Source organism: Aphis gossypii, chromosome 2 (genome assembly GCF_020184175.1).
Source record: "Aphis gossypii isolate Hap1 chromosome 2, ASM2018417v2, whole genome shotgun sequence".
Classification (NCBI taxonomy): Eukaryota; Metazoa; Arthropoda; class Insecta; order Hemiptera; family Aphididae; genus Aphis; species Aphis gossypii.
In genome coordinates this window covers 87,195,326-87,222,516 of record NC_065531.1, presented here as the reverse complement: position 1 = coordinate 87,222,516, position 27,191 = coordinate 87,195,326, and the positions used below count along the sequence as shown (strand labels likewise).

The following is a 27,191-nucleotide window of genomic DNA, read 5'->3' as shown; positions in this document are numbered from 1 at the left end:
TTATAATATGATGGTATATGACGATGCATAGTGCATACCCATATATAGGTATGGTGAAATTATTTTCTAACATACAGTCGATGGATTATTTATCAATGGGCTCATAGTAAATAGGATTTAATGATTTTGTATTTAATTATTAATTGTATTATTATTATCTGTGTTTGTAAAATATAATGAATTACACAGGTTACATCTACCTAAACTGCAATTGAGTAGCTACTAGCTTGTATTTTATTGAACATATTTGAATTGAACTAAGATTATCATCCATTTTCATTTGCTACTATCAAAAATATTACTGTCAATACCCTGTATCTATAATAGAAAGAGTCATTATACCTTATATACATTTTGAAATACCTATCGCTTAATGTTTTATCTGCTGAGAGAAATGTTCGTTAACATAAACCTAGTATAAGTACTGCCAAAAATATAAATATGTAATTGTTTTGTTTTATTTATTGATCATCGATAAAATACAGCGAAGAAAAAATAAATTAGATGTTTTAAACTAGAATAAGTATTAAAGATTAATTTTGTTTTAAATTTAAGTTTATAAGGGTTATATTTTATGTTAATTAAACACTAAATTGTTAATTTGTAATTTAAAAAGGTTATATATTATAATTATTCAATGTCAATTTCAGTTGAATTTTTTTAAGCATTTTATTTTTTAAAGGTATGACGTATAATTTTCATTAAGTATTTTTTTAAATAACATTTTCACTTAAAAATATTGTTTTTAATTTTTTAAAAATGTTTATTAAGTTCCTATCTCCCCAATACTTGGTATAATAGGAATACATTCATAAATTACATTAGTGTTCCTATTCACCCCATCGATGGGTAAATAGGAACACGTTTTAGAACATTTTTTTAAAAAATAACTTTTGGACGTAGAGTAATTATTTTTTATCTCAAAACTGTCCCATTGTTCATCCCTTTCAAAACAACTTCCAAAAAAAAAAAATCTTTTAAACTGAAGGTTTTATTGCAAAAAAACCTCAAAAACCGTTCCTATTCGCCCCATTTTACGGTATGCGTACAACAAAATTATGGAATTAATAATTATAATAGCAAAGTACACAATTGTTATTAATATGTGTACACAACTGTGAACAATTGTCTAATTTATTGTTCAAATACTAAAAGGTAGCTATTTAATATATCATTTTTATTGACAAAAAATGCATTAAAAAATAAAACATATTATATTATTATTATTTATTGTATTTTATTTATATTGTATAAATACAATTAATATTATTTTTATTGTTTTTTTTTATATCTAAGCATTTTGATTAATGTCACTACAGCAGCTAGTAAATACAAATATATATATGATAATGTACATATACTTAATTAAATTATTTTATTTTAATTGTTTTATTTACTTCATCATGTTTTAATTACATATAATAAAATAATAATAAGAGCTGATATACGATACCAACTGAGCCAAGCTCGTAACTGGTATACGGAGTTCCTATAGAATACAGTAAAACCTCTCTATAATGGAATTGCTTAGACCAACAATTTTTTCCATTACAAAGAGTTTTCCGTTGTAGGGAGATAATATTATATTATATTATTTGAATCGGGACTATTGATATTTTTCGTTATAAGGAGGATTCCATCCAATAGAGTGTCCGTTATAAAGAGGTTTTACTGTAGTACAATAGATAATTTATAAAATTTCTTAAATAGTTAAATGTTTAATTTATTTTCTAGATATGCAATAACATTGGTTCAATTATAGGTATCACCAATATTAACACCAAAGTTTCTTAATTATTTATATTTACACATAACATATCTACTTTTTATAATTTAATTGATACACATAATCTCATCAAGGTCACTAACTATTTTACTAACTGTTTTTTTTATTAAATATTTATTAATTGTATCATTTGTTTTATTAGACTGATGCATGTAAAATATATAAACATTTTATTGGGTGTCGCCAGTTTCCACCGAAAATGACCTTTCCGTTTTTCACCAGTAAAAAATTATAGAATTTTAAAGTTTGGAACCCATACATAAAGATTTAATAATAATTTATTATATAAGTACCTAACTGACAAAATAAGTCAAACATTATCATTTTATTATAACACAGTTATCTTATACTGTTGTAACACATACTTAGGTTTACTATGGTTCAATTTTAGATATAAAATGTACCTAATTATAATATCTTATATAGTAAGTTTTTATCATATACTGTATACTAAAACTATAGTATAAGGTAATCTATGGCTTTAATACACTCTCACCTTTATCTTCAAAGAATATATTATGTATCTAATCCAGTGATCCAACCTTTTTAACAATGCGGCACACTTCATCTCCAACAAGTTTTTCGCGGCACACCAATCCATATAATATCACCGAATATCGATAATAATATTGGTAAATACAGACTTATACAATAATTAATAGATTTTTTGCAGCACACCGAATGAGAACCACTATTCTAATCTGTCATCTAATATCTGATATGAAATTTGTTCGATTTGCAGGAACTTATGTTATTTAATATTGATCACCGATCAGCGAATAGTGTGTAATGTGTTTTTAACTAAGGTAAGCTACAGTAATGTGTAACGAGAAAGAACGAGCACCAAAGTAACTGAAACTCTCTGATATACCGTTATACTACAAAACCTAAATCTCACGCGCATGCAAGCTCGAAGGCCTCGCGCTCTTACGTTTACTTTGAAGTACCACGACGCCACGAAGCCAGAATACACTCGATAAATAATACTACACGATATAGATACGCGTACACAATTACTATACGTTGTTAAGTGTGAATAAGTGTCGCCCGAAAACAAATAAATAATAACTAATTAAATCCTGTAAATAATTTACTACAAATATATATCCTTTTAATCATAAATAATAAATAATTAAATAAATAATCGTATATACCGGACTCATAAAAAATATAAAATACTAAAAAACTCTTAAATACAAAACCAAATATTAAGAAAATCATCTTACATCGGATCACACCCAGGTACCTACGGCTCGAAGATAATTCGGCCAAGGCCGATGGCCAGCAGTCAATATCGTTACAAAATTTTTTTCCCCGTTTTTCTTATAGTACGGGTCACGATGATACATAATATGAACAAAAGAATACCCGAAACAAAATTAGAAGCAAAAGAGACAATTCTTGAGATGTGAGAAAAGAAAATATATACAGAGTATAGTTAGAGATGCTGAACAAGGCTACAAAAGCCATAAATCAAGAGATTCATATAAAAACATTATTATGTCCTTGGTAAGGGTTTTAAACCAAATGAATAATTCTTGAGAAATGAAGATAAAACTCTAATAACAAACAGAGAAGTCATAGGTAGTATATGGGCAAAGTACTTCAGCCAGTTTTTGAATTGTGGGGAACCGCAGAACACATTCTTCTTTGAACAAAGAGAACCCAGCATGGTAGAATACCTGGAGCCAACAATAAAGGGAATTATAAAACCAATAAAAATCTTAAAAAATTACAAGGCTCCGGAGAAGATAAAATAACAGGAGAATTATTGAAAAAAATGACTGGTGATCTGATTAAATATATACACAGTACATAATATTACAATTTTGTCAACTTTTAAATACTACCTAAATAATTTAGGTAATATTATAAGAATAAAATTATTATTACATAAAAGTTGGATTTGTATTTTTTAAAGCGTGTTTGCTACAACTAGGATAGTTTTTTGATGCTTAGAAAGTTATTGTAAAAGAAATTGAAGTTGGTTCTCGTCATGGATGATTTTGCAATTAAAGTCTTAGATTAATGCAACTCTTCTTTTTGCCGAGTCATTTGTTACTCTAAGATTTTTTAAAATTTTCTCTGCTTTTTTGAAACTTTTAGACTTGTTCCAGTTTACCACGTCAGATTCTTAGAAAATGTCAACACCTAATTCTATTTTTTAGCTAAATCATGAAGTTGAAATTTTTCTACAATTGTTAAACATACGTAAATTACGACCCTGATATATTATATATTTATATATATATGTAAATTACGGCCAGCGTATATTTTTATATATTTGCTTACCTAAATATTTGTTATTGTTTTGTAAATTATGTCTAACCGTCTAAGAGTTACGAAATCAATATATTCCTTCCCATTTTTCAGACTTATGACTGGTAATATAATTGTATTAATATTAGTATGGTTGAAAATATTGGTTTTGGTGTTTTGTTTATAATTAAAAAATATATTATTAAAAATTACACAGTATATAACTATGATCATTTTTGAGGGACGATATTTACCGACTCCGGGTATTTTACCACCCTATTGCTTATATTTAAAAATAAAATCATAAATTCCAGTAAAAATATACCTTTTTTATTTTTCATTTTTGAACTAACTGCTTTTGCATTGCTTCCGCGGCGTCGCCATCGTTGATTTGAAACAAAAATAGATATTACAGATTCTAATAATGGTGAAAGGCGGGACAGTACCTGCAAATGCCCGTTACATTCTACAGATTACGATTACAATTGGTAAACATTGAAAGCATGTATATATGATATAAAAATAATTGTTATGTTGGCCGCCGTCGTCTTAGCGGGCAGACCGGATTCCGCCGGCCGGGCAGCTTCGTGCTGAGTGTTCGATGCCGTGATTGTCCGTCTCTCCTGTGGTATCATAGCTGGGGGATAAAAAATGGGGTCGGTGACACCTCCAATGTTTCACGTTTGCGATATCCGAGATGAAACCGTTCTCCATCGTGAATCCCAAGTAATCTGGAGGGTTGGGTGCTATCGCTCCGTTACATCCTTCAAGTGAGCTACTCAGACGCGAGCCTGTTCCTCACATTCATCCTTTTTTTAGTCGACAGGATTGACTAAAACCTCCGCGAAGACGGTTCTTTAAAATCTGGTGGAGCGAAATACGACTAGTTGTTGAGCCCTTGCCATTTCGGCCCGTTTTTTTGATGTCTTGTTCCCCTGTGCGTCACACGTTGAGGAAACTTACAGCATCTTGCTGTTGTCATCGGTGCCGAGCAGCGCTCTTTTTGAATAGGAATGAACGCCCAAGTTTGGCATCAGCCAGTAAATGGCCAGAAGCCTTCGAGAAGCCTGTTGGCCGTGTTTCGTAAACGTCAGTCAAAGGTAGAGCACATTTCTGAGGTATCGTATAGATCGCTTGACCGGTAAGGAGTATCCGTCGACAATAAAAATATAGTTAAAATAAATCTATAATATTCAATTGTGTATGCCTATATTATACAAGTATATAGTTGATATAAAACTTGTTTATTTTTAAACTTACTTTACCTTAAAAAAAATTAATATTATAATATTAATTGTTACATTATTTTTTTGTTCAATTAAATTTGATATTTATTACGTGTAATTTATGCTGTTGAATTATATGTATCTATATTTTACAAACTATAAATACTTAGATAGGTTAGTATTTATAACAACATTTAATTTCGAAATAATATAAATATTCGTATCCTCGAATTCCCCTGTAGGTTGGGGTTAGAATATACCTACAGTAACTAGTGCTTATCGTAAAAAGCTATTAAAAGGAGGTAGCGGAGGGAAGCAGTAACCACTACTACCGACCATTGGGGATTTCTGCAACAGAACTAACGGCAATGGAAAGAATTTATGAGGCAGCTTGAAGTTATTACAAGTACTGGCTCACCAATTGCGATGTGGAAGGAGGAGTAGTCCACCACATTAAAATTCCTAGTTAAGAAGTATGGATTTAGAAGTTACAAGAACAGATATACTCAGAAATATCAGTACCGCAGGGAAAAAACTAAGGCTTCTCAGGTCGTCGTCAAACGAAACCCTTGGAAAAACATCAAAACGTGGAATATTAGGACTTATACTAAGTACTAGCAAAGTAGATAATATTAAACAAGGAATTAAGAGATTAGACGAACACATACTAGGGGTGAGCGAAGTTAGATGGTCAGGAAATGGTGATTTTTGTTCTAATGACTACCGTGTTATCTATTCTGGTGGTGAAACACCAGGACGGGAGGGTGTAGAATTTATTATAAATAAGTAATGGGGCCACCAAATAGTGAATAAACGATAGGCTTATATTGACTAAGCTTAGAGCTAAACCAGACGATATTGTATTAATCCATGTGTATAAGTGTATTCCCCCCCCCACATCAGAGGTAGAAGCGACGCTATACAAGAGGTCTATTCCAGTATAGAAGAGCTCTGCAAATTAGCAAAATGAGAAGATAACTTAATAATAATGGATGAAATGCCAGGTGATATCAGAAGATATTAAATCGACTATATCATAATGAGGAAAAGATTCAAGAATCAAGCACATAGATGCAAAACATACCCAGGCACTCACGTGAATATTGCAACCATAATCTTCTCATGATGAAATGTGATGTAGTGTATAAAAAACTAACAAGAATAACTGAAAAAACAAGGAAATATGACTTGAGAATGCAAAAATATAATAATATAAATACAGCCTATACATCCTACACCGACGAAAAATCCGGCGTTACCGAGTGATACTACTGAAGACAAATGGAATAAAATATGAATGCTATACATGATACAACCAGAAACACGTTGAAAAAAAACTCACCAGAGCCTAAGAAACCATGGATAAACGATAACATTATAAGAGATATTGAAAAGAGAAGGAAGTATAAAAACGCCGAGTATACTCATGGAATACGGAGATATAAAAAGTTAAAAAACAAAATTAATAGAGAAGCAATATTTGCAAAAGATAAAAGGTTGAAGAAAAGTGCCAAGAATTGGAACAATTGCTTAGGAATAATAGGATGGATGAAGCGTTTAACACAATTAAGAAATTCTTTCGAGGAAAAACACGAAACTAAACAGTAAAATAAGAGACACAGATGGAAACTTGATACTGGATAACGACAAAATAGCAACAATCTGGAAACAATATCTTGAAGCCTTATACCAGCTAGGAGAAACAGCCAGTCTCAATAACAATAATAATCCAGATATGCAAGGGAAGTAATCTTAAGAGACGAGTTCAACAAAACTTTAAAGTTAATGAAAACATGTAAAGCAGCCGGTAAAGACGACATATCAATGGAGTTGATCCAAAATGTGAGTATAGAATTACAAGAAGAGCTATTTAAATTAGTGAATGAGATATACACTACAGGAAAAATATCAAAAGACTTCAAAGAAAGTATTATAATACCTATACCTAAAAAACCAACGGCTGATAAATTTGATGAATTCAGAACAATAAGTTTAATGGCACACGCAGCCAAAATCCTAGTGAAGATAATATGCACTCGAATTGAGAGCATAGTAGAAAAAGAGTTAATAGCGACGACCAATTCGGGTTCAGAAGGAACAAAGGTACAAGAGAGGCAATCTTAAGTTTAAGAATAAATAGAAAAACAAATAGAATTTAGTAAAGACACAGTTATAGCGTTTATAGATTTGGAAAAGGCTTTCGATAAGGTACCATGGAAAAATCTATTCAATACTTTAGAAGGAATAGGAGTGGACTATAGAGATAGAAGGATAATATATAATTTATACAAAGACCAATCACCTTCAATAAAATCAACAGACAAAATAGAGACAGCGATTATAAGGAAGGATGTAAGACAAGGATATCTACTCTTGCCAACTCTATTTAATATTTATGTCGAACAGTCTATTAAAGAAATTAGAGAAACATTTCTCAGAAATAAAAAAGGCATAAAAGTGGGTAAAGAAATAATATCTTTCTTAAGATTCACCGAGGATATTGCACTCCTAGCCAATAATGAGCATGATTTGGAATGAACACTGGAAGAAATGGCGAGATGTTTCCAAAAATATCATCTGATAATCATCTGGCAAAAAATTAAAGTTATGATGTGTCAAAAATCAGACCGAATTCGTAGAATTAATATCCAAACAAGAATTCAGCTGCTGGAATAAGTGAAACATTTTAAATACCTACCTAAATAGTACAATCAACCAAGACGGAAAATGCATCATGGAAATAAAATCCAGAATCGCACAAGCGAAGTCAGCATTTATGAATAAGAAAAAACTATTATTCTCCAATAACATGAGTATTAAAGTAAGGAAACGCTTAATAAAAGTGTATACATGAAGTGTGGCACTATATGGCTGCGAAACATGGATTCTAAATAAGGCAGAACAATAGACATTCGAAAGATTTGAAATGTGGTGTTGAAGAAAAATGCTGAGAGTGAGTTGGATAAAACACCGTACCAACGAAAGTATACTCAGTGAAATAGGTGCGAAGGAAGAGAGACACTAAAAAACATTAAAAAACAACGCTCGCGACTGAAATAGCTCACTTTCCACCCTTGCCACACAATATACTATTAATTACCTATTTTCTATTTGCATATAATGTTAATTATATATTAATCATTAATAAAAATAAATACAATTTATTGAAATAAAAAAAAAGTATTTGTTTCAGTATTTTGAATACTTTTAAAAAGTATTTGTATTTATAGGTACTTTTAAAAGGACATATTTGAATACGTATTTTAAATACATAAAAATAAAATACATTTGAAAAGTATTCTTAACAAGACTGCACCGCAGGCAGTAAATTACAATAAATGTATAAAATATAATCAAATTAATTATGGAATAAATTATAATAATGACTAAGTCATTATGTCTATTTTCTAATTTGTTTTTATGAATTTATATGTACACATCTGCAAACAATTGCTAAACTTATTGTTCAAATATTAAAAAAGTACATTTTTATATTATTAGCGATTATTATTGTTTATTAAGCGACAAAATGATATCACTGATGTGGACGTACAATTATATAATATACGACTCACAAGTTTAATTGGTTTTAATCCACTATAGCATTGTATTTTATATTTTAAATAATAAAATGAAAACTTTACTGATTAGTTTATTACATCTAAATATTTTGGTCAACGTCATTGCAAAAGCTGGTAAATACAAATTGTTATAACTTAATTATATTTATTATACTTAATTTTATGATGAATAATAAGAATACTAAATATAAACTAATAATGTATAGATCCATTTATAGATAACTTATTACCTATAAGGCATAGATAATCGTTATTTTTCATAATAAAATATAACTATATAAGGAAATAATTTTAGAAAGTCAATAGATAGTAGTTATATTTTTTTCTAATTATTACTGTAATATGTACTAGGTAGGTACTAACCTATTTACTAAATTAGAAACTTTACTTTTTTTGGTATTATAATATTAAGACTTAAAAGTTATAATTAGGGCCCGCATTTTTATGCATTTGCATGTTTTTTTATAATTGTTGTTTAATACACAATATGTAATATTTTGCTAATTTTAGTTAAAATAACGTAGGATTTATAGTTATATTTTTAGTCTGTGTAATTTGATAAAATCGTTTTCTTTTTTCATTCGAAAATCTTAAAAAAATTTTTGTACCTAGTACAAATGTACAATGTAATGCGAATGCTTTTGGTATGTTTAGTCACATAATTTATTTAATACAAATATTTTTAGTATTAATTTTTCAGATTGAAATTAAAATATGTTCAAATAACTTCAAAAAAAATAATATCATTTTATGTAAATACTTATATAAAAAATAATGTAAATAAAATACTTTTTTAATCGATTTATTTTTGCATAATTTTTATTTTATAGGGCATATTCCTACAAAATAAAAGCATAAATTCATATTTTTGAGTGCATATTCCTTAGGTTTTTAGAGCATATAAATCCGGGCCCTAGTTATAATTAATTAAACTTAATCATATGTTATTTACATATGATTAAAAAAATTGCAATATATTTTGTAACTCGAACTGTGTCCATTGGCTCTTTCACTGTAATTCATTCTTTGTAATCCATTCCCACTTGTTACATTGGTATATTATATCTAAATTTATCAGTTATCAAAATAATTTTAAGTTTGATAATTTTAATTTTTAACGGTACAAATGGTACAATTATTTCATTAAATGATTTGTAACATCTCATTAGACTCTAATAGGAACAATCAATATCTAATAATGAATCTTTTTTTATTAGGTACAGTTATGTTTGTTTATTTGAATATATTATAATGTGTTATTCAAAATATTTCGCTTCATTTATGGCTATTTATAGGCATTTGAAATATTCGTTTTTGATTAATTTTAATTTTTATAAATATTTTGGCTCAGTAAAAATACTTAGAAATTTAATACAAAGTTCTTCATGAGTTATTCTTATAGTGGTTCAAAAATTATAAGAATACATAGACACAATTTTTTTTTATTAGCTATTGAAGTTCAAATATTGAAAAAATCTGTCAAAATCAATAATATTTGTAAGTTATTTTGTAGTTAAAATAGTATAAAACATTTTGTATAAGTAGTAAAGACCTGCACGGGCCGGGCTTACCCAGCCCGGTCCGAAATTGGCCCGGCCCGGACGGGCTTTGGGCCGGGCCGGGTTTCTATAAAATGCAAGACGGGCCGGGCCTGACCTTTAATAGGACAAAAGTTACGGGTCCGGACCGGGCCGGACTTCCCCTAAATGGAAGGCGGGCCGGGCCGGACTTCCTTTACATCAAAGGCGGGCGGGCCGCCGGCCGGGCTTCTACATTAGAAATTCACCAATATAAAAAATTTTTTGTTTAATATTTTTAGGGGGGCTTTTAGGCTAAAAAATTATTTTTTTTCGGGAGAGGTGCTAAGCTCCCGTACGCCAGACATTTTGTATTAAATGTGTTAAATATCCTGGCCGAGCAGTTTTTAAAATTACGAACCAAACGTACATGGTTCGGCTTCCTCACCAAATGGAAAATACTATTCCTGGGCCGGGCCGGGCTTTCTAAAAATTTTAACGGGCCGGGTCGGCCCGGGCTGCCAAAGAATATTGTCGGGCCGGATCGGGCCGGGCTTACTCACAATAAACAATTCCCGGGCCGAGCCGGGCTGTAAATTATCGGCCCGTGCAGACCTTTAATAAGTAGCTATAAGAAATGAAAATGTAATACAAGATTTTTCTTAAGTTTGGCTTTTAATAATTAAACAAAAAGTTGAGCGTTGAACAATTATAAAAATGTTATCTAAGTTTAAATATTTGCGAAATTAAAAATGCATGCATATAATAACGATTTACTATCAAATAATTATAAAAATTAATATACATATTTAAAAATTACTATAGTCTTAATAACTTGAAACATACACCAGTTGTTTAAGATTTAAATTGGCATTTTTTGTACAAGATTTAATTTTGGAGTATTCAGGTCATTAAAACATAAACCACCCTTTTCAACACCCAGTGAAAAAGATATATACCTGCGAGGGCACTAGGCTGACAAATCAACTCCGTTCAGAATCGTTTTTCTTATACAATGACAGGTACTTATCGTTGTATTAAAATTTAATAAACTCATTAAAGTGACTGACCTACTCTATATCCGAGGTCAATTGGATATCTACTGTACAGCAGAACGTTATCAACTTGACCATCCTTTTTTTTTTGTGTTACAAAAAAAATATTGTAAATTTTTGATTTTGGCAACTTTAAAGTTCAAATTAAGTTACATTTTCTACATTTTCTATCTAAAATCATTCTCAAAGTTAAAAACCAAAGCGTTTTATCGACTACTTGTCGTGTAAATATTAGCAAAAAAATAATTTTAAATTATTGTAGAACCAATACACTTATCCTTTCGCTTATAATGTATAATATTTTTAATTATAATAGGGAAAAACGAAATATAATGATGTGATTTTGTGTTTATATTTTGGTTTTTCATGAATTAAATGACATTATAAACTATTTACTTTTTCAATCATCTGCTGATTAAAATGATAATTGACGATGGTTGATGAAACATGATGACTTTTTTGATAAGTTTATTAGACAAGTTCTCACTGCTATATTTATCCCAAGGGCAAACGGGGCACGAGTCCAGGGACCCTGAACTAATGAAGACTGAGGTTCCAAAAAACATAATTTACATCCTTATGTTGTAATACATTGACGCAACCTATCAACTAAATATTTGATCATCAGGTTTAACTAATATATAAGTTATAATTTAAAAAAAAAATGTAAATGCTATAAATACGACGATTACTTCTTTATTAATAAATTTGATTTATTGCAAGTTATTAACGTTCAACATTCAATGAGAGGCGGCTACAAGGTTATCTATTCATTATAATTCATTATTATTTAATTGCCGTGATAAAATAATATTTTTTGAACAATGAGGTAGATTTGAAAATATCGTTTTAAAACCCAAGTGTTTGTTATAATTTGAAAATTAGTAGGTAATGTGAAATTATAATTGTTTAGTCGTCGATACCAGTATGAATTTTTTATTTCAATCATATCAATATTATCTGCGTGTATTATCGTTATTGACGTATTACATTAACATTTTTTATTTTACTTCTTAAAGGGTCCCTAATTATGTGGGCCCAAGGGCCCCTTGCAATTTGAATTAGCAAAAACGACTCTGCAGGTTAGGTAAGGTTATATACTTCTTTGAATCATTTTAATTAATGTTTTTTAAAGTTAGGTCGATGATAAAGGTCGAGGTACTTGTACAACTTGTATTTTTTTGATTATGATACGGATCGATAATTTTGGTTTGAATAATAAGTTGAAGTGAATTTTCATGTTCAAGTTTTATATGAAAATAAGATACAATTATATTTTATTTATTTATTTTTTTTTAGATATTGGTTCATCGGCATGTGGATATAATGGTGAAACTGATACCAGTGGTGAGAAGTGTCAAAATCAACCTGTGAAACTAGAGTATATACCAGATGAATGCACATCATTATTTTATGATGGAATAACAATTGATAATGACTTTAATATTAGTCCTACCAATAAAGAAACTGATAAAAGTAAAAAAAAATATTAAAAATATAAGTAATTTATTATAGTCATTATTGTTAAGATATAAAGAATCTGGTTAAAATTTTAAAACTTTAAACTAAAAAATTGATAATATACAATCACTATAATTGATTTTAACCGTACGCTTTGACAATTAATATCAAAAATAGTAGTGGCAATAAGTGACCTAATATTGTAGCACACCAAAAGACGATTAAAATATGTTAAAATATATTGTACCAAGTTCGTTGACAAAATAAAAATTAATTGCTTACATAAGAGGAAACATATTTTTTACAAGTGGCTCACTAGAATAATCCACACTTCTTGACTAATATATTGTGATTTTTTGAGTCAAAAGCCTTCTTGAAATCAGTATAGATTACAACTACCCGAGCATGGTAAATAACCTGGTGGAAATCTATTTATTTCTTCCATCGTTCCATCGAAAATATTATATAAACATTTGGTTGAATGTATTTTAAAATAAGGAAGTTTTTGATATAGGCATGTAATCAATGCCAAGTTAAATAAAAAAAAAAAAATGTCTTCGAACTTAGCAAAGTAGAAAAATATTAACGTTTATATTCCCATCAACTTAAAAACGATCTAATGTATAGATTAATAATTAAATAAATAAGTTTTAAGGTTAAAAATATAGCATCAGACAATTTGTAAATATTATATTTATATTTATAATGAATAATGATAACAGCCATTATTTAATGAAGCTATTAAAATAAAATTAATTGTTATCATTTACTTTTATTATAATTAAATACCATTAACAAGAAGAAAAATATATACCTACAACAAGGGTGGTCAAACTTTTTTTGGCCATTATCTACTAAAAATATACTTCACCTTTGAAGATCGTCTTCCATAGAAATTTTTTTTATTATTGAATAACTATAATTATTAAGAAACATAAAGGGCGCATGGCCCTAAAAATAAATTCTAATTTGATCGACTTTGAAATTGCCCGCGATCGACCGTTTTTCCGCCTCTGACCACAATATAAAGATAAAAAGAGTGGTAACGCTCTGCTGTACTAACAGTAACCTAATGAGTGTGTTAAATTTTAATCTAATGATAGGCATCATAGTATACGAAAAACGATTCTAAACAAAGATGATATGTTAGACTAGAATATCTTTTTTCTCTGAGTGATGAAAAAGGTGGTTTATATTTTAATGACCTGATACCCCAAAATTAAATTTTGTACAAAAATTCCTATTTAAATTTTTAACAACTGGTGTATGTTTCAAGTTATTACAAATAGTAATTTTTAACTATATTAAAAAATCTAAAATTATTTGAAAGTAAATCTTTTATGCGTGTATTTTTGATTTTGTAAAAATTTAAATTTAAGATAACATTTTTTTAATTGACCAACACTCAACTTATTTTATAATTATTATTGTAAGCTAAACTTATGGAAATTTTTGTATTCAATATTTTCAATTTTCAATTCTTAGCTACTTATACAATTTTTTTATACATTTTAACAACAAAATAATTTGCAAATATTCATGATTTTGACGAATTTTCGTCAATATTTGAACTTCAAACACTAATAAAAAAATTTGTGCATATGTAGGTATTCTTATAATTTTTCGCTATAAGACTAACTCGTAAGGAACTTTGTACAAAAATTTTCAAGTATTTTACCTTAGCCAAACAATGTTTTCTCAATTTTTATAAAAAGAAACTTAAAGGGTTGTTTCCGATAATAAATTTAATATCATTTGTGCATTATACAGGTCAAAAGTAAGAAGTTTACAGCAGTTTTCAAATGCGTCTAGAAAAACCACAAAAAAGTGATGAAAAAACAGGAATTTTTATACGAAACTAGTTTTTGACTAAATCGATTTTTTTTATTGTTGTAACATTAAAATGAATCTCTTTGAATACTTGGAATTTTCACTAAATATTTATATGAGCGTTATCTATACACGTTTGAATTTTCAATATATTCTAGCTTTTTAAGCTATTTATAGACAGTTGAAATTTTATGCTTTTCTAATTATTTTGTTTACTATAAAGAAAACTTGAAAGTTATTATAAGAAAAAATGTTGCGACTTATGAGTGTCTGAATTTTAAATTTTTACGAAATCGAGTAACGATAACTATTTATTCTCAGACGAGTTTAATAATATTTGTTATTATTCATAAACTATAAGTCGTAATACTTGAAATTTTCATCATTTATTTAGATTGGCATTTGCTTATGAAATATTCATTTTTTTTTTTTATAAATATCGATAGGGTAACATTTTTTTAGCTAAGTCAAAATACTTGAAAATTTAGTACATAGTTTCTCATGAGTTAGTTTTGTAGTGATTCAAAAATTATAAGACTACATAAACAAAATAGCTAAGAATTGAAAATTTAAAACAAGATTTTCCATAAATTTGTCTAACAATAATTATAAAATAAGTTGAGCATTGGACAATTAAAAAAATGTTAGGTATTTAAAGTTTAAACTTTTACGAAATCCAAAAATCAGTTGAAAAATAACGATTTACTATCAAATAATTTTAGATTTTTATTACAGTTAAAAATTACTAGTCGTAGAAACTTGAGACACACGTCAGTCGTTTAAATTGATATTTTCTATACATGATTTAATTTTGGGGTATTCAGATCATTAAAACATAAGTCACCGTTTTCACCGCCCATTGGAAAATATATCTTGGGCTGACAAATCATTTCTGTTCAGAATCGTTTTTCGTATACAATGATACCTATCAACCTATCATTGGGGCATCACCGTTTTCCGCCAAAATTGACCTTTCCGTTTACCGCCAGTACAAAAATATATATTTCCTTTTACCACCACCACAAATTTCAGTTTCTATATTTTGGTAAACCCTTGGTAATGATTTTTAAAATAACAAAAATAATTAGGTAATTAATTTTTAATTAAATATTAAAAAAACAAAGTGATTGTTTCATCGATGACTATATGAGTGAGTGTCCGATCCAGGCGCGTACACAAGGGGGGGTTTTAGGGGTTCAACCCCCCCCCCCGAAATTTCAGGAAATAAGTTTTATTATTTATAACCTTAGGTTAGATTATATAAGAATAAAAATTTAAAACCCAAACCCCCCCCCCAAAATATTTTTTTGTGTACGCGCCTGGTCCGATCGATGAAAGACTACAAAAGTTTGCTGATTATTTTGTAGAAATATATATTTCTGAAGATTGTATTTATTTTCCAAAACTTTGGGCACTTGCATTTTCAGAAATTATGAATGTAATTTTGATTGCATAATAAGCAGCGTCGGTGAACAAAAAACATTGTGAAACCAAGTTTTAAGACGACAAAAAAAAACCAGAATTTAATTGCCCAATATAAAAGGGGAGAAATATGCCGATATACATTTGTTACGTTTTTTTTTTTGTAAAATCATATATTTAATTAAAAATTGATTACCTAATTATTTTTGTTATTTTAAAAATCATTACCAAGGGGTTACCAAAATATAGAAACTGAAATTTGTGGTGCCGGTAAAAAGAAATATGTATTTTTGTACTGGCGGTTAACGGACTTGGCGGTAAGCCGGTAAACGGATAGGTCGATTTTGGCGGAAAAGTAGATCACCCCTATCATTGCATTACAATTTAACACATCCATTATAGTGATCTAATCTATGTTCGAGGTCCACTCGGTACCTACTGTACAGCAGAGCGTAACCCATTTGACCACCCTTTAAAAAAAAAAAATTTCATAGAATTTTAGTACTAAATTATTTAATTTATTTTGATTATATAAGTTTAAGGTCCACACGCATGCATGAATATTGTACTTATAGTATATATTATATATTGTATAAACAACAAATATCACATTTTGATTCACAGTAATTAATGTATATTTATGATTTTTTACAGAACGAATTTCTATGCTTGTTGATGGTACTCGTCCAGTGATTTTATATTATAGTCGTGCAAACGGCATAAAAGGTTGGTTTGAAGCAATAGATCCTTCAAACGTTGATACTGAGGTTCAAAAATTGACAGATTTTTTTATTGATAATCCTATAGAAGGTTTAGTTCTGAAAGGAATAGATTACCGTTTTGGACTTGTAAGTACCTATCGAAAAAAATTTTACGCTTATTAAATGTATATTAATGATTGAGCATTTTATTGAAATAAGCTCATAAACTTTAACTTTGAACATTTAAGTATTAATTAATAAAATTGATGGCTTTGGAGTATTAGAATCCTGCCTAGTCCCTATACAATAGCATTGTTACTACGTAGTACATAGACCAAACAATTGTATGCTGTTACTGTTTAAGCGTAATATTTTTCAAAAGTTTTTCTGTGTATAATTTTACATTTGTAATAATGAGTGCCGTAATTAATGTTAAATGTAAGAGAAAATGTGTTATAGCCGAGTGTTTAGAATGTAGTAATAGATTTAACGATTATTTAAAAAAAAAAGCTCGAAAAGAAGTTACATAATATAAACAGGTAAATATGAAACATGTTGGCGTTCCTAAAAGCTCTTTCGAAAGTGCAACCGAAACTTCATGACATTTATCCAAACAGATTAAACTACGTAATATTATTCTGGCAAGTTTATTTTCATATTTGTTAATTGTTATAGATCATAATTGAATCCAATTTAAAATTTATAATATTAATATAGAAACAAGGATGTATTGGAGCATTTACTCATAACAACGTTAACAATATTTATAAAACAATGAGTAAATAGGTACACTAATAAATTCATTTTATAATCATATTATTTATATTGTATTGTGTATATTGTAAATTTAGGCAATTAGTATATTACTTAATAATAAAAATTGTATCTTTTATTTTATAAATTCTTGGTATTATTTTACATTGAGTCAAGTTCAACTCAGACAATATGTTATGTTAGTCAGACTAACGTTAAATCTGAAAGAATGACAGAATCTATATTAGACAACTGACAAGGTAAGAAATTAAAATACTATAAAATATATTATTATATAGGATTATTAGTTTATTATGCGTCACAAAATATATTGAGAGAAGAATTTTTCATATAACATTAACTATGCAGTGATAAATAAACTTTAAAATTAAATATTTTGATTTCGTTATATGTTGTGTAATTTATATTATGCTTATATACATAATATTTATCTAGTTTTGGTTAGTAGAATTTTATTTTTGTTTATATTTTATAAAAATTATTAATTTTTAGGTCAGAATAATACGTATATCATCTCAATCAATCTCCATAAAAGATTCAACGATTGTAGTTTACCATGATAAAATGGATGTAAATTAATCATTGTGTGCTGGTTAGTTGGAAAATATTTTTGCTGCAGATTTAAATGAATGTGGTGTAGTTTTATCTAAATTAAAAATTGAAGCATTACCAAATCCAATTATATTTATACCAGAGAGAGGTCAGATTCTTAGCAGAATAAAATCCAAATCTAAAGAATTTTTAAAAAATGCAAATATTTTATTAGAACAATTATCATGATCCAGGTGGTCGAGGGCCAACTATTTCAACTTCACAACCTCCAATGATTAAAAAAAATGAAAAAACTTGAGCTGCATTTTTCTTCTACTTCACATAAAGCATATTTAAACAACTACTACCAATTCATGACTAATTCAAACCACATTCGGACATTGATGTAATTTTGAACAGGAATAATAGAAAAGAAGCAATATAATTAGAGCAAGATCTGATCAACACTGATCACATTATCAAATACCAACTTAAAAAATGTATTTCTTCTGTTTAGCCATTGTTCAAATTATTTTTCTCAACCTTTAGATAAATCAAATTTACTCTTGAAAACATTACAAATTCTCTATCTTTATTTCCACTAAATAGTACAGCTTGTAATCTAAATATGTAGATTAGTCCAAACTCAATACGAAATATTATTTAACATGTTGCAAGATTATTCAAAAAATTTTAAATATCTAATGGAAAAGTCTAAAGAAATCAAACATATTTTACCATATGCCAATTTATTATGTCGTTTGGCATTGAATCTTCCGTTGGCTGTCGTCTTAAATGAGAGGACATTCAGTAAATTAAAATTAGTGAAGACATTTTTCAGATCAACAATAAATTATGACCGATTAAATTTCTTAGTATTATTAAGAATAGAAAAAGATATTGTAGACGAATTGGATATTAACAAATTAGTACAACAATGGTCAAAATTAAAAGACTATATTTTAAAATACTTTATTAAAATAAGTTTAACTGTTATTTTTTTTTTATGTAATTGTTTTTTAATATAATAGCATATATTATGAATTTTTTTTTAAAAGATTAATTTTTAATAAAAAAAAAACTTATTTTATGTTTTATAATATAATATATTTAATATGTATTAAAATATTTGTATTTGAATACCTGTCCATCATAATTGTATAGTACTATGTAATATCAACATAATAAATAATAATTTTATTTTGGTACCTATATTTGGTACTATTTTTATATGCTACCATAGTAAATAATAATTATTTTTGATTGAAATATTTAAAATTATAAAAATTTGAGTACTAAATAATAATAAAAAAAAAGTGGGCAAGTGAGTACCGCTCTGCTGTACATTAGGTGCCGTATGGATCATTATTATATATTATAGGAGTGTTAAATTTGAATCCAATGATAGTTATCATTGTATACGAAAAACGATTCTGAACGAAGATGATTTGTCAGCCTAGGATATAATTTCTAGTGGTTGGTGAAAAAGGTGGTTTAAAAAAACCAGCTTATATTAAAAAATATTTTGAAAATTAAATCACGCGAATTATAAATTAAAAACGCGAATCTTAATAACTGGTAAAATTTTCAAGTATCTACGACTTATACTTTTTGAATAATAACAAATATTTAAAATCGTTTGAGGATAAATCGTTATCGTTACGCTATTTCGTTAAAATTTAAAATTCAAACGCACTTAAAATTTTTCCTATAATGATGCTTCTAGTTTTCTCTATAGATACTTGAAGGTAAACTTATGGAAAACTTAGTGTTGTATTTTTAATCCTTAGTTATAAACACAAAAATTTTTATGATTTTTCAACTTCAAATATTTCGCAAATATTCATAATTTTGACGAATTTTCGTCAAAATTTGAACTTAAAATGCTAATAAAAAAAAATTGTGCCTATGTATTCTTATAATTTTTTAATCACTATAAGAATAACATATGAGGAACTTTGTATTAAATTTTCAAGTATTTTGATAGGGCCAAAAAAATTTTATCGACACTTCAAAAATATTTTTTCAGAAAAATTGAAAATTTCAGTTGTCTATAAATAGCTCAAAAAAAGTCAAAATATTTTGAAATTTAAATCACGTAAAGAAAACGCGAATCTTAATAACTGGTAAAATTTTCAAGTATCTACGACTTATACTTTTTGAATAATAACAAATATCAAAAATCGTTTGAGGCTAAACTGTTATTTAACGCGGTTTTTGTAAAAATTTAAATTTCAAACACTCATAAAAATTTTTTGTCTGAATCCGGTAGAGTTTTTTTTACAGATATTTGAAGAAAAATGTATGGAGAACTTTGTACCAAATTTTCAAAACTTAGTTATAAAAGAAAAAAATTTTATGATTTTTCAACTTCAAAATTACTTGCAAATTTTCGCAGTTTCGACAGATTTCGTACAAATTTGAACTATAAACTCTTATAAAATAAAATTGTGACTAACGATTTTTAATTTTTTTTAGCTACAATAAAAAAAACTCATAAGGAACCTTGTATTAAATTTTCAAAACTTTTTGGTCATCCAAAAATTTTTTATCGACACTTTAAAAAAAATTTCTCAAAAAAATCGAAAATTTCAGTGGTCTATAAATAACTCAAAAAAAGTCAAAATTTTTTGAAAATTTAACTATATACGGATACCACTGACATTAACATTTGGTGAAAATTTCAAGTATTTTCAGTAATTAGTTTTTGAATTACAACCATAAAAAAAAATCGATTTGGTCGAAAACTGGTTTTGCGTAAAAATTGCCGTTTTTCCGTCATTTTTTTTTTGTTTTTCTCGATTTTTTTGAAAACTGTTGGAAAATGTTAACTTTTTACCTCTATAATGCACCAAGGATATTCACTTTTACATCGGAAACCACCCCCATTGTTTGAAATTGGAGCATTATTTCGACTAGTTATGCTGTACACAGACACAAAAAAAAAAAAAAAAAAAAAAAAAAAAAACACACACCATTGTAAAATCAATACATTCATCACTTCGTTCAGAATCTAAAAGATGTAAAAAATATATTAATAATGTTTGGATTAATATTCTTGTGAATCTAGAAAATATTTTCATCGCAAAGCAAAGACTCTACGAGTTGACTATTATTCTATAGTGTCTACACCACTCCCCTAAATATTTTCCGGGACAGCTCACTATTGCAATAGTTGAATAAAGAAAAACAAAAAATAAAAAATAAAAGAATTGATTTAAATTTTAAGAGACAATGACTTGAAATCGATCGTGAAAGTATTAAAAGTCGTTTGGAAAACTAAATAAATTCATATTTAAAAACTAGGTACATAAAATGTTAAATGTTCTCTCACTTTTACCATTAGATACTATAATGTATTAAATTCTAACAACGTTCATATTATTCTTAATTTTTACTTTCTTTGGAATTATAATAAATTAGAAAAATAATAAATAGAAAAGTAAATAAAACATCTACCTATTAATATAAATTTTCAAATTGATACTTAAATGTATTTGAGATTTTATTGAGAACCCGTAAAATTATTTTTAATTATTTCAAGTCTGATTAAAATTTAATTATTATATACATAAACTATAAATATTTAAAACTAACTTTGTTATTCCTGATGGTATAATTAAAAAAAATAAATAAATTATTAAATTTAAATGAAAAATAATATTAATATAATTGATGTTAAATTATTATAACAAGTAATTGGTATAGTAAGGCCGTTTGGCGTTGATTGGTATTTATTATATTTGTGTGTATGTATGTATATATATATACAAATAAATAAATAGTATAATATAAATTATTTATAGTTAGTTATTCAAATACTGAAAATATTATTATAATAAAATTATTAAATATTATTAAAATTTCCGACTCAATGAATCGATGAACCATTGTAACAATACTGGGCCCAACTATATAATACGTGGTATGGGCCACCCTTACACCCCCCCTCATAAAGGCCCTATTTACTGTTAATATTTAAATGTAAATAGTTAAAATATACAGTAACCAACATTTACGATTTTATATAATGTATATTTTTATACCCCTAATTGTATATACCTGATTTATAATTACTTTTTTATTCGTAGGTTCCAGAAAATGAAATTCCTCAAAACTACTCTGAAAAAATATCAAATTATCTAAGAACTATAAGGGCTCAATTTCCAAGTTTGCAAATTGGAATGTATTTAGAAGCAAAAAGTTTGATACATTATGGCGAACTGAAGAGTAAAAGAGACGGAGGGTGTTCGAAGACTCCCACGGATTTTACGGATTGTAAGTGAATAAACTAATATTAACAACTGTTATGAGCTCAGTTGTTAGGAGCTCGTCTGTTAAGTTCTTTTATCGTTCTCCTCTAATGAATGATCAATAAATTATACATCAGGGTGGCCAAATTGCGGCTAACCTAACCTAATCTCATCATAGTTAATTGTGGCTTGCGTCTTATTTATAAAATCAAAATTTACTTTCTAGTTACTATTGTTATAAATTTTAATTTTTCGGTAAGCGTTTATAAAAATTTATCAAATTATATAAAATGTATTTATAAGTATTTTCGCTCTTGACATAATTGTATTTGTCTATGTGGCTCATAAACACGTTCATGTTGGTCACCGCTGTTATACCTATAGGTCCATATACTATTCTTAAAAATGCACGAAACCATTATTTATTATTGGTTACTTTTGAACATTTTTCATTTTGTTAAGTGTAATAACTAATAAGCAAACTAACATACATAATATGGGTTTAAAATTATTTATTAAAAAAAAAAAAAAAAACGTACAAATATTAATAAGTAAATAATAATAAATACATAATAAATAAATGTATTATTTTTTAAAATCGAAATGGTTCTAATTCAATCAATTTTGAATTTAGAACCATATAGTTGATGCATCAAAATTACTTTAAAAAAAAAAAATAAGCCTATCTTAATATGTTGTTTAAAATAGATGTTGTTATAAAAAAAAACATTTTATAACGAATAGGTAGGTACATGGATTGAAATGATAAGGTTTTTTAAATGTATTTTTAAATGTCTAAATGAGACGACAAAGTAGTATTTAAATGTAATGCTCAAAAATAATGGGTAAAGTATACCTAGTACCTACATAGGCCAGATAACGGCGCTTTACATATTGCCTAATAATCCTGATAATCCAGTTAGTCCGTAACATATGAATATCATATACTATAATATGTTATGTTTTGTATAAAGGGTTTAGTTTTGGAATATTAAATAACGTCGTGGATTTCTATCTATTTGGATTTGAAGAGTTTAATGAATGTAATTGTAAATTTTTAAAAGGTGGAATTACTCCTTTGGTTACACCAGATCCAAAAGATCCAAATATTAATACCTTAGTAAGATTCATATCAAATCTTTGAGTCAAAAATAAGATTAAAAATATTATTTTTTTTCAGGTTAGATTTTCTATTGCTTTAAAGGAAGCACCCATTCCGAAAACTAAAACTTATTTAGAATATTTAATAAAGCCTTCGCTGAAGAAAGAGGATGAACTGAAATTTCGTGGTTGTGAAAGATCTTATAACGAGGTATAATAATCTCATTATTAATACCTACTATGTATAAAAAGATTAGAACAATAGATTATGACTAAGGTATGAGATCACATACCTAGTTTATATTAGTATATTTGAATCTGATAAAACGTCAGGTGTCCCTCAGGCTGAGCATTTGTTTCAGGTCCTTTTAAATTTTTCTTTAAATCATGTTTTATTATTGGTATATTTACCTATTAGATTTTGAGAAAACCGACAAATATATTAGATTTACAAAGTATTGGTTTACTGCCTACCATCGTCAAATATTTTGATTTTCGATATTGGGGGAAGGTGGTTTCTGATTGGAAATTTTATTTATTTGTTACTTGTAACAAATAAAGGTATTCCAATTACAAAATACATTGTAATTTTCACAATATTTGTTTACAACTTTGATAATTAATTTATGTAAAGAAAATGCCAATCTAAATAACTGCTGAAATTGTCAAGTATCAAAGACTAATATTTTTTGAATATTAACAAATATTTAAAATCGTTTAAGGATAAATCGTTATCTTTACGCAATTTCGTAAAAATTTAAAATTCAAACGCACTTAAAATTTTTCCTATAATGATGATTTGAGTTTTCTTTATAGTTACTTAAAGGAAAACTTATGGAAAACTTAGTGTTGAATTTTTTAACCTTAGGTATAAACACAAACTATTTTATAATTTTTCAACTACAAAATAACATAAAGAGCCTTTTTTTTTCCTGTTTGAACCGACGACCGGGAGGGGACCGCTTTTGCATTACTTCCTCCCGACCGCCATCAAACATAAGGAGCCTTATGTGTTAAATGTTCAAGTTTTTTTTTGGGGCAGCCAAAATTTTTTATCGACACTTCAAAAAAAAAATATTTAGAAAAACCGATATTTTCATTTGTCTATAAATAACTCAAAAAAGCCAAAATATTTTGAAAATTAGGTTTTTTTTCCGTCCTTCCCTCTACCCTATCCACATCTTTTATTGAGATAAACATGATATTACATAAAAATACATTATATATACATAATAATGAAGGGCTCTACCCCTTCTAATTTCACCTTCGGTGTACAACGTAAGATTACTTAACTAATGGTTAACTACTTCTACTAAGACTTCTCTTTGAGCTTGCCTTTCTTCCTCTTCCTTTGTCCTCAAGACCTCGCCGACGAAGGCCTTCACCGCCTTCCAATTGCTTCTTGACCTTATCATTAACTTTATTACTGAGTCCACTTCGAAGTCTCCTCCTATTTTCACTTCCAGGTCTCTTCTTTTATTCCACCACCTATCACACACGAATATCGTGTGTTCTGCACTATCTTCCACAGCCTTGCAATCCACGCACTCCGGGCTCAGGCGTTTCTTGTATTTATACAAGTAGGAGCCGAAGCACCCATGTCCAGTTATCATTTGAGTGAGATGATAATCTGTATTACCAAATACTCTTGTTGACCATTTCTCTACGTCCTGGATTAATCTGTGTGCCCATCTGCCCTTTTTCGCTTGGTCCCAATCCTTTTGCCATTCTTTATATGTTTTAGCTCGATAATCCTGTTTATTTACCTCTTTTCCTTCTTTGGTATGTATGTACATCCTCTGTCTCTCCCTCGCCAATAAATGAACCGGGATCATCCCTGCGACCACCATTATCGCCTGGGTTGATACCGTCCGGTACGCCATGGCCACCCGAAGGGCCATTTGTCTTTGTGGTCCCAGCAGTGTGTTAACGTTGTTCTCGTATCCTAGAGCTCCTGCCCAAATCTGTGCTCCATATAGCAGCTGATTCTGGACCGTTGAAGCCATAATCCTCCTTTTGCATTGTCTGGCGCCTCTTACATTTGGTAAAATCCGCTGTAGGGCACTCGCAGTTTTCCCTGCCTTGACTGCTGCTGCTTGAATATGCGTACCATACCCAAGTTCTTTGGACAGTTCTATTCCTAGATACCTAAGACTCTCCTTTGGTTGAACTATGGTGCCATTGAGTGTGAATATTGGTTCCTTGTACTCTCTTTTCTTTGTTAACATCACGCACTCTGTCTTGTCGACGGCCAATTTCAAGTCATTCGCCTTCATCCACGTTGAAACTTTTTCCAGCGCCTCATTAGCTCTATCTTCCAGGATATCTGTCGTACGTCCAGTCACAATAAGTGTGACGTCATCCGCGAAAGCTACCAGTCCTGCTGACGAGTGTCCCGTTAATCCTAGACGTTGTGTGTTCAAGTCCATCTGTAAAAGGTCATCGTACATAATGTTCCACAGAGTCGGTCCAAGGACCGACCCCTGTGGTACGCCGCATGTAACTTTCCTCTTCTTACCTTCGCCATAAATTAGGTATCTGTTGTTCAGGTAGTCTTGTATAATATTTCTTAGGTACTCCGGGACTCCTTTGTTTCGAAGTGCTTTTACTATAATAGCCCAATTTGCCGAATTGAACGCATTTGCGACATCTAGTGCCACTAGTGCGCACAGTTCTCTTCTGCGTAAGGGCCCCGACGACGCTGAATCTACCAACTCCATGGCCTTCGATATGGTATCTATCGTAGATCTCCCTTTTCGAAAACCATATTGTCTTTCGCTCAGACCTTCAGAACGAAAGACGTTTGGTTACCCTAACCTAACCTAACCTAACTGTATATAGACAACACTAATATAAACATTTGATGAAAATTTCAAATATTTACAATGATTCATTTTTGAGTTACAACCATATAAAAAATCAATTTTGCAAAGAACTAGTTTCGCTTAAAAATTACCGTTTTTTCGTAACTTTTTTTTTGTTTTTCTTGATTTTTTTAAAAACTTTTGGAAAATGCTTACTTTTGACCTCTACAATGTACCAATAAGGATATTCAATTTGCCATCGGAAAAAAACCATTCCTTAAATTTGAAATTTAAACATTATTTCGACAAGTTATGTTGTACATAAAAAAAAAAAAAAATAACACATATCATTGTAAAATTAATAGGTAGGTACATTCATCACTTCGTTCAGAAAAAGATTTAGGTACCTATCTTGCATTTCATTAATAAATTGTAATAATTCATATTATTAATATATTATTTATAAATGTGTATAGTATTGTGAAAATCCTGATTATAAAAATTCGTGGTGTGCTGACAATCAAGATTCATTCTATGAAAAAGTAATACATTGTAATGCATATAATGATATGATTTACTTACATTTTATCTTTAATTTATAGGGTCAATTTGCTGTCACATATGCACGCGGATTCGTAGCTAAAGATATAGATTTAGTCGATCGTGATAATAAATGTGAATGTAATGATGATAAGTTTATAACTTTTTATATGGTATTAAGTGGTTATCGTGGAGATCCAATGATAACTTGCAGTAAAATTAGTGGTAGCTAAGTAATTCAATTCATTATTATTCACCAATACTGTAATATTTATATTAAATTATAATAAATTATTTAATTAAGTTATTAAATATTGTCTTTTACTGATTAGAACATAAAAATGTACATA

At 28.5% G+C, this 27,191-nt stretch overlaps 1 protein-coding gene and 1 long non-coding RNA gene across 3 annotated transcripts; both read left to right on the top strand.

Moving 5' to 3' along the window:
• The first annotated feature begins 8,775 nt into the window (after positions 1 to 8,775).
• LOC114119891 (uncharacterized) lies at positions 8,776 to 27,153 on the top strand. Its single transcript, XM_027981625.2, has 8 exons — positions 8,776 to 8,966; positions 12,724 to 12,900; positions 16,792 to 16,985; positions 22,235 to 22,421; positions 23,371 to 23,516; positions 23,577 to 23,708; positions 26,778 to 26,843; positions 26,904 to 27,153. The coding sequence occupies exons 1-8, from the start codon at positions 8,903 to 8,905 to the stop codon at positions 27,072 to 27,074; spliced, it is 1,137 nt and encodes a 378-aa protein (XP_027837426.2). The 5' UTR covers positions 8,776 to 8,902; the 3' UTR covers positions 27,075 to 27,153.
• LOC126549619 (uncharacterized) lies at positions 16,992 to 19,080 on the top strand. 2 transcript variants are annotated; one of them, XR_007603719.1, is made up of 3 exons: positions 16,992 to 17,851; positions 18,105 to 18,312; positions 18,398 to 19,080. It is a non-coding gene; the product is annotated as an uncharacterized LOC126549619 (long non-coding RNA). The 2 variants fall into 2 exon arrangements; XR_007603720.1 differs by having other exon boundaries at positions 18,379 to 19,080.
• Positions 27,154 to 27,191: the final 38 nt, after the last annotated feature.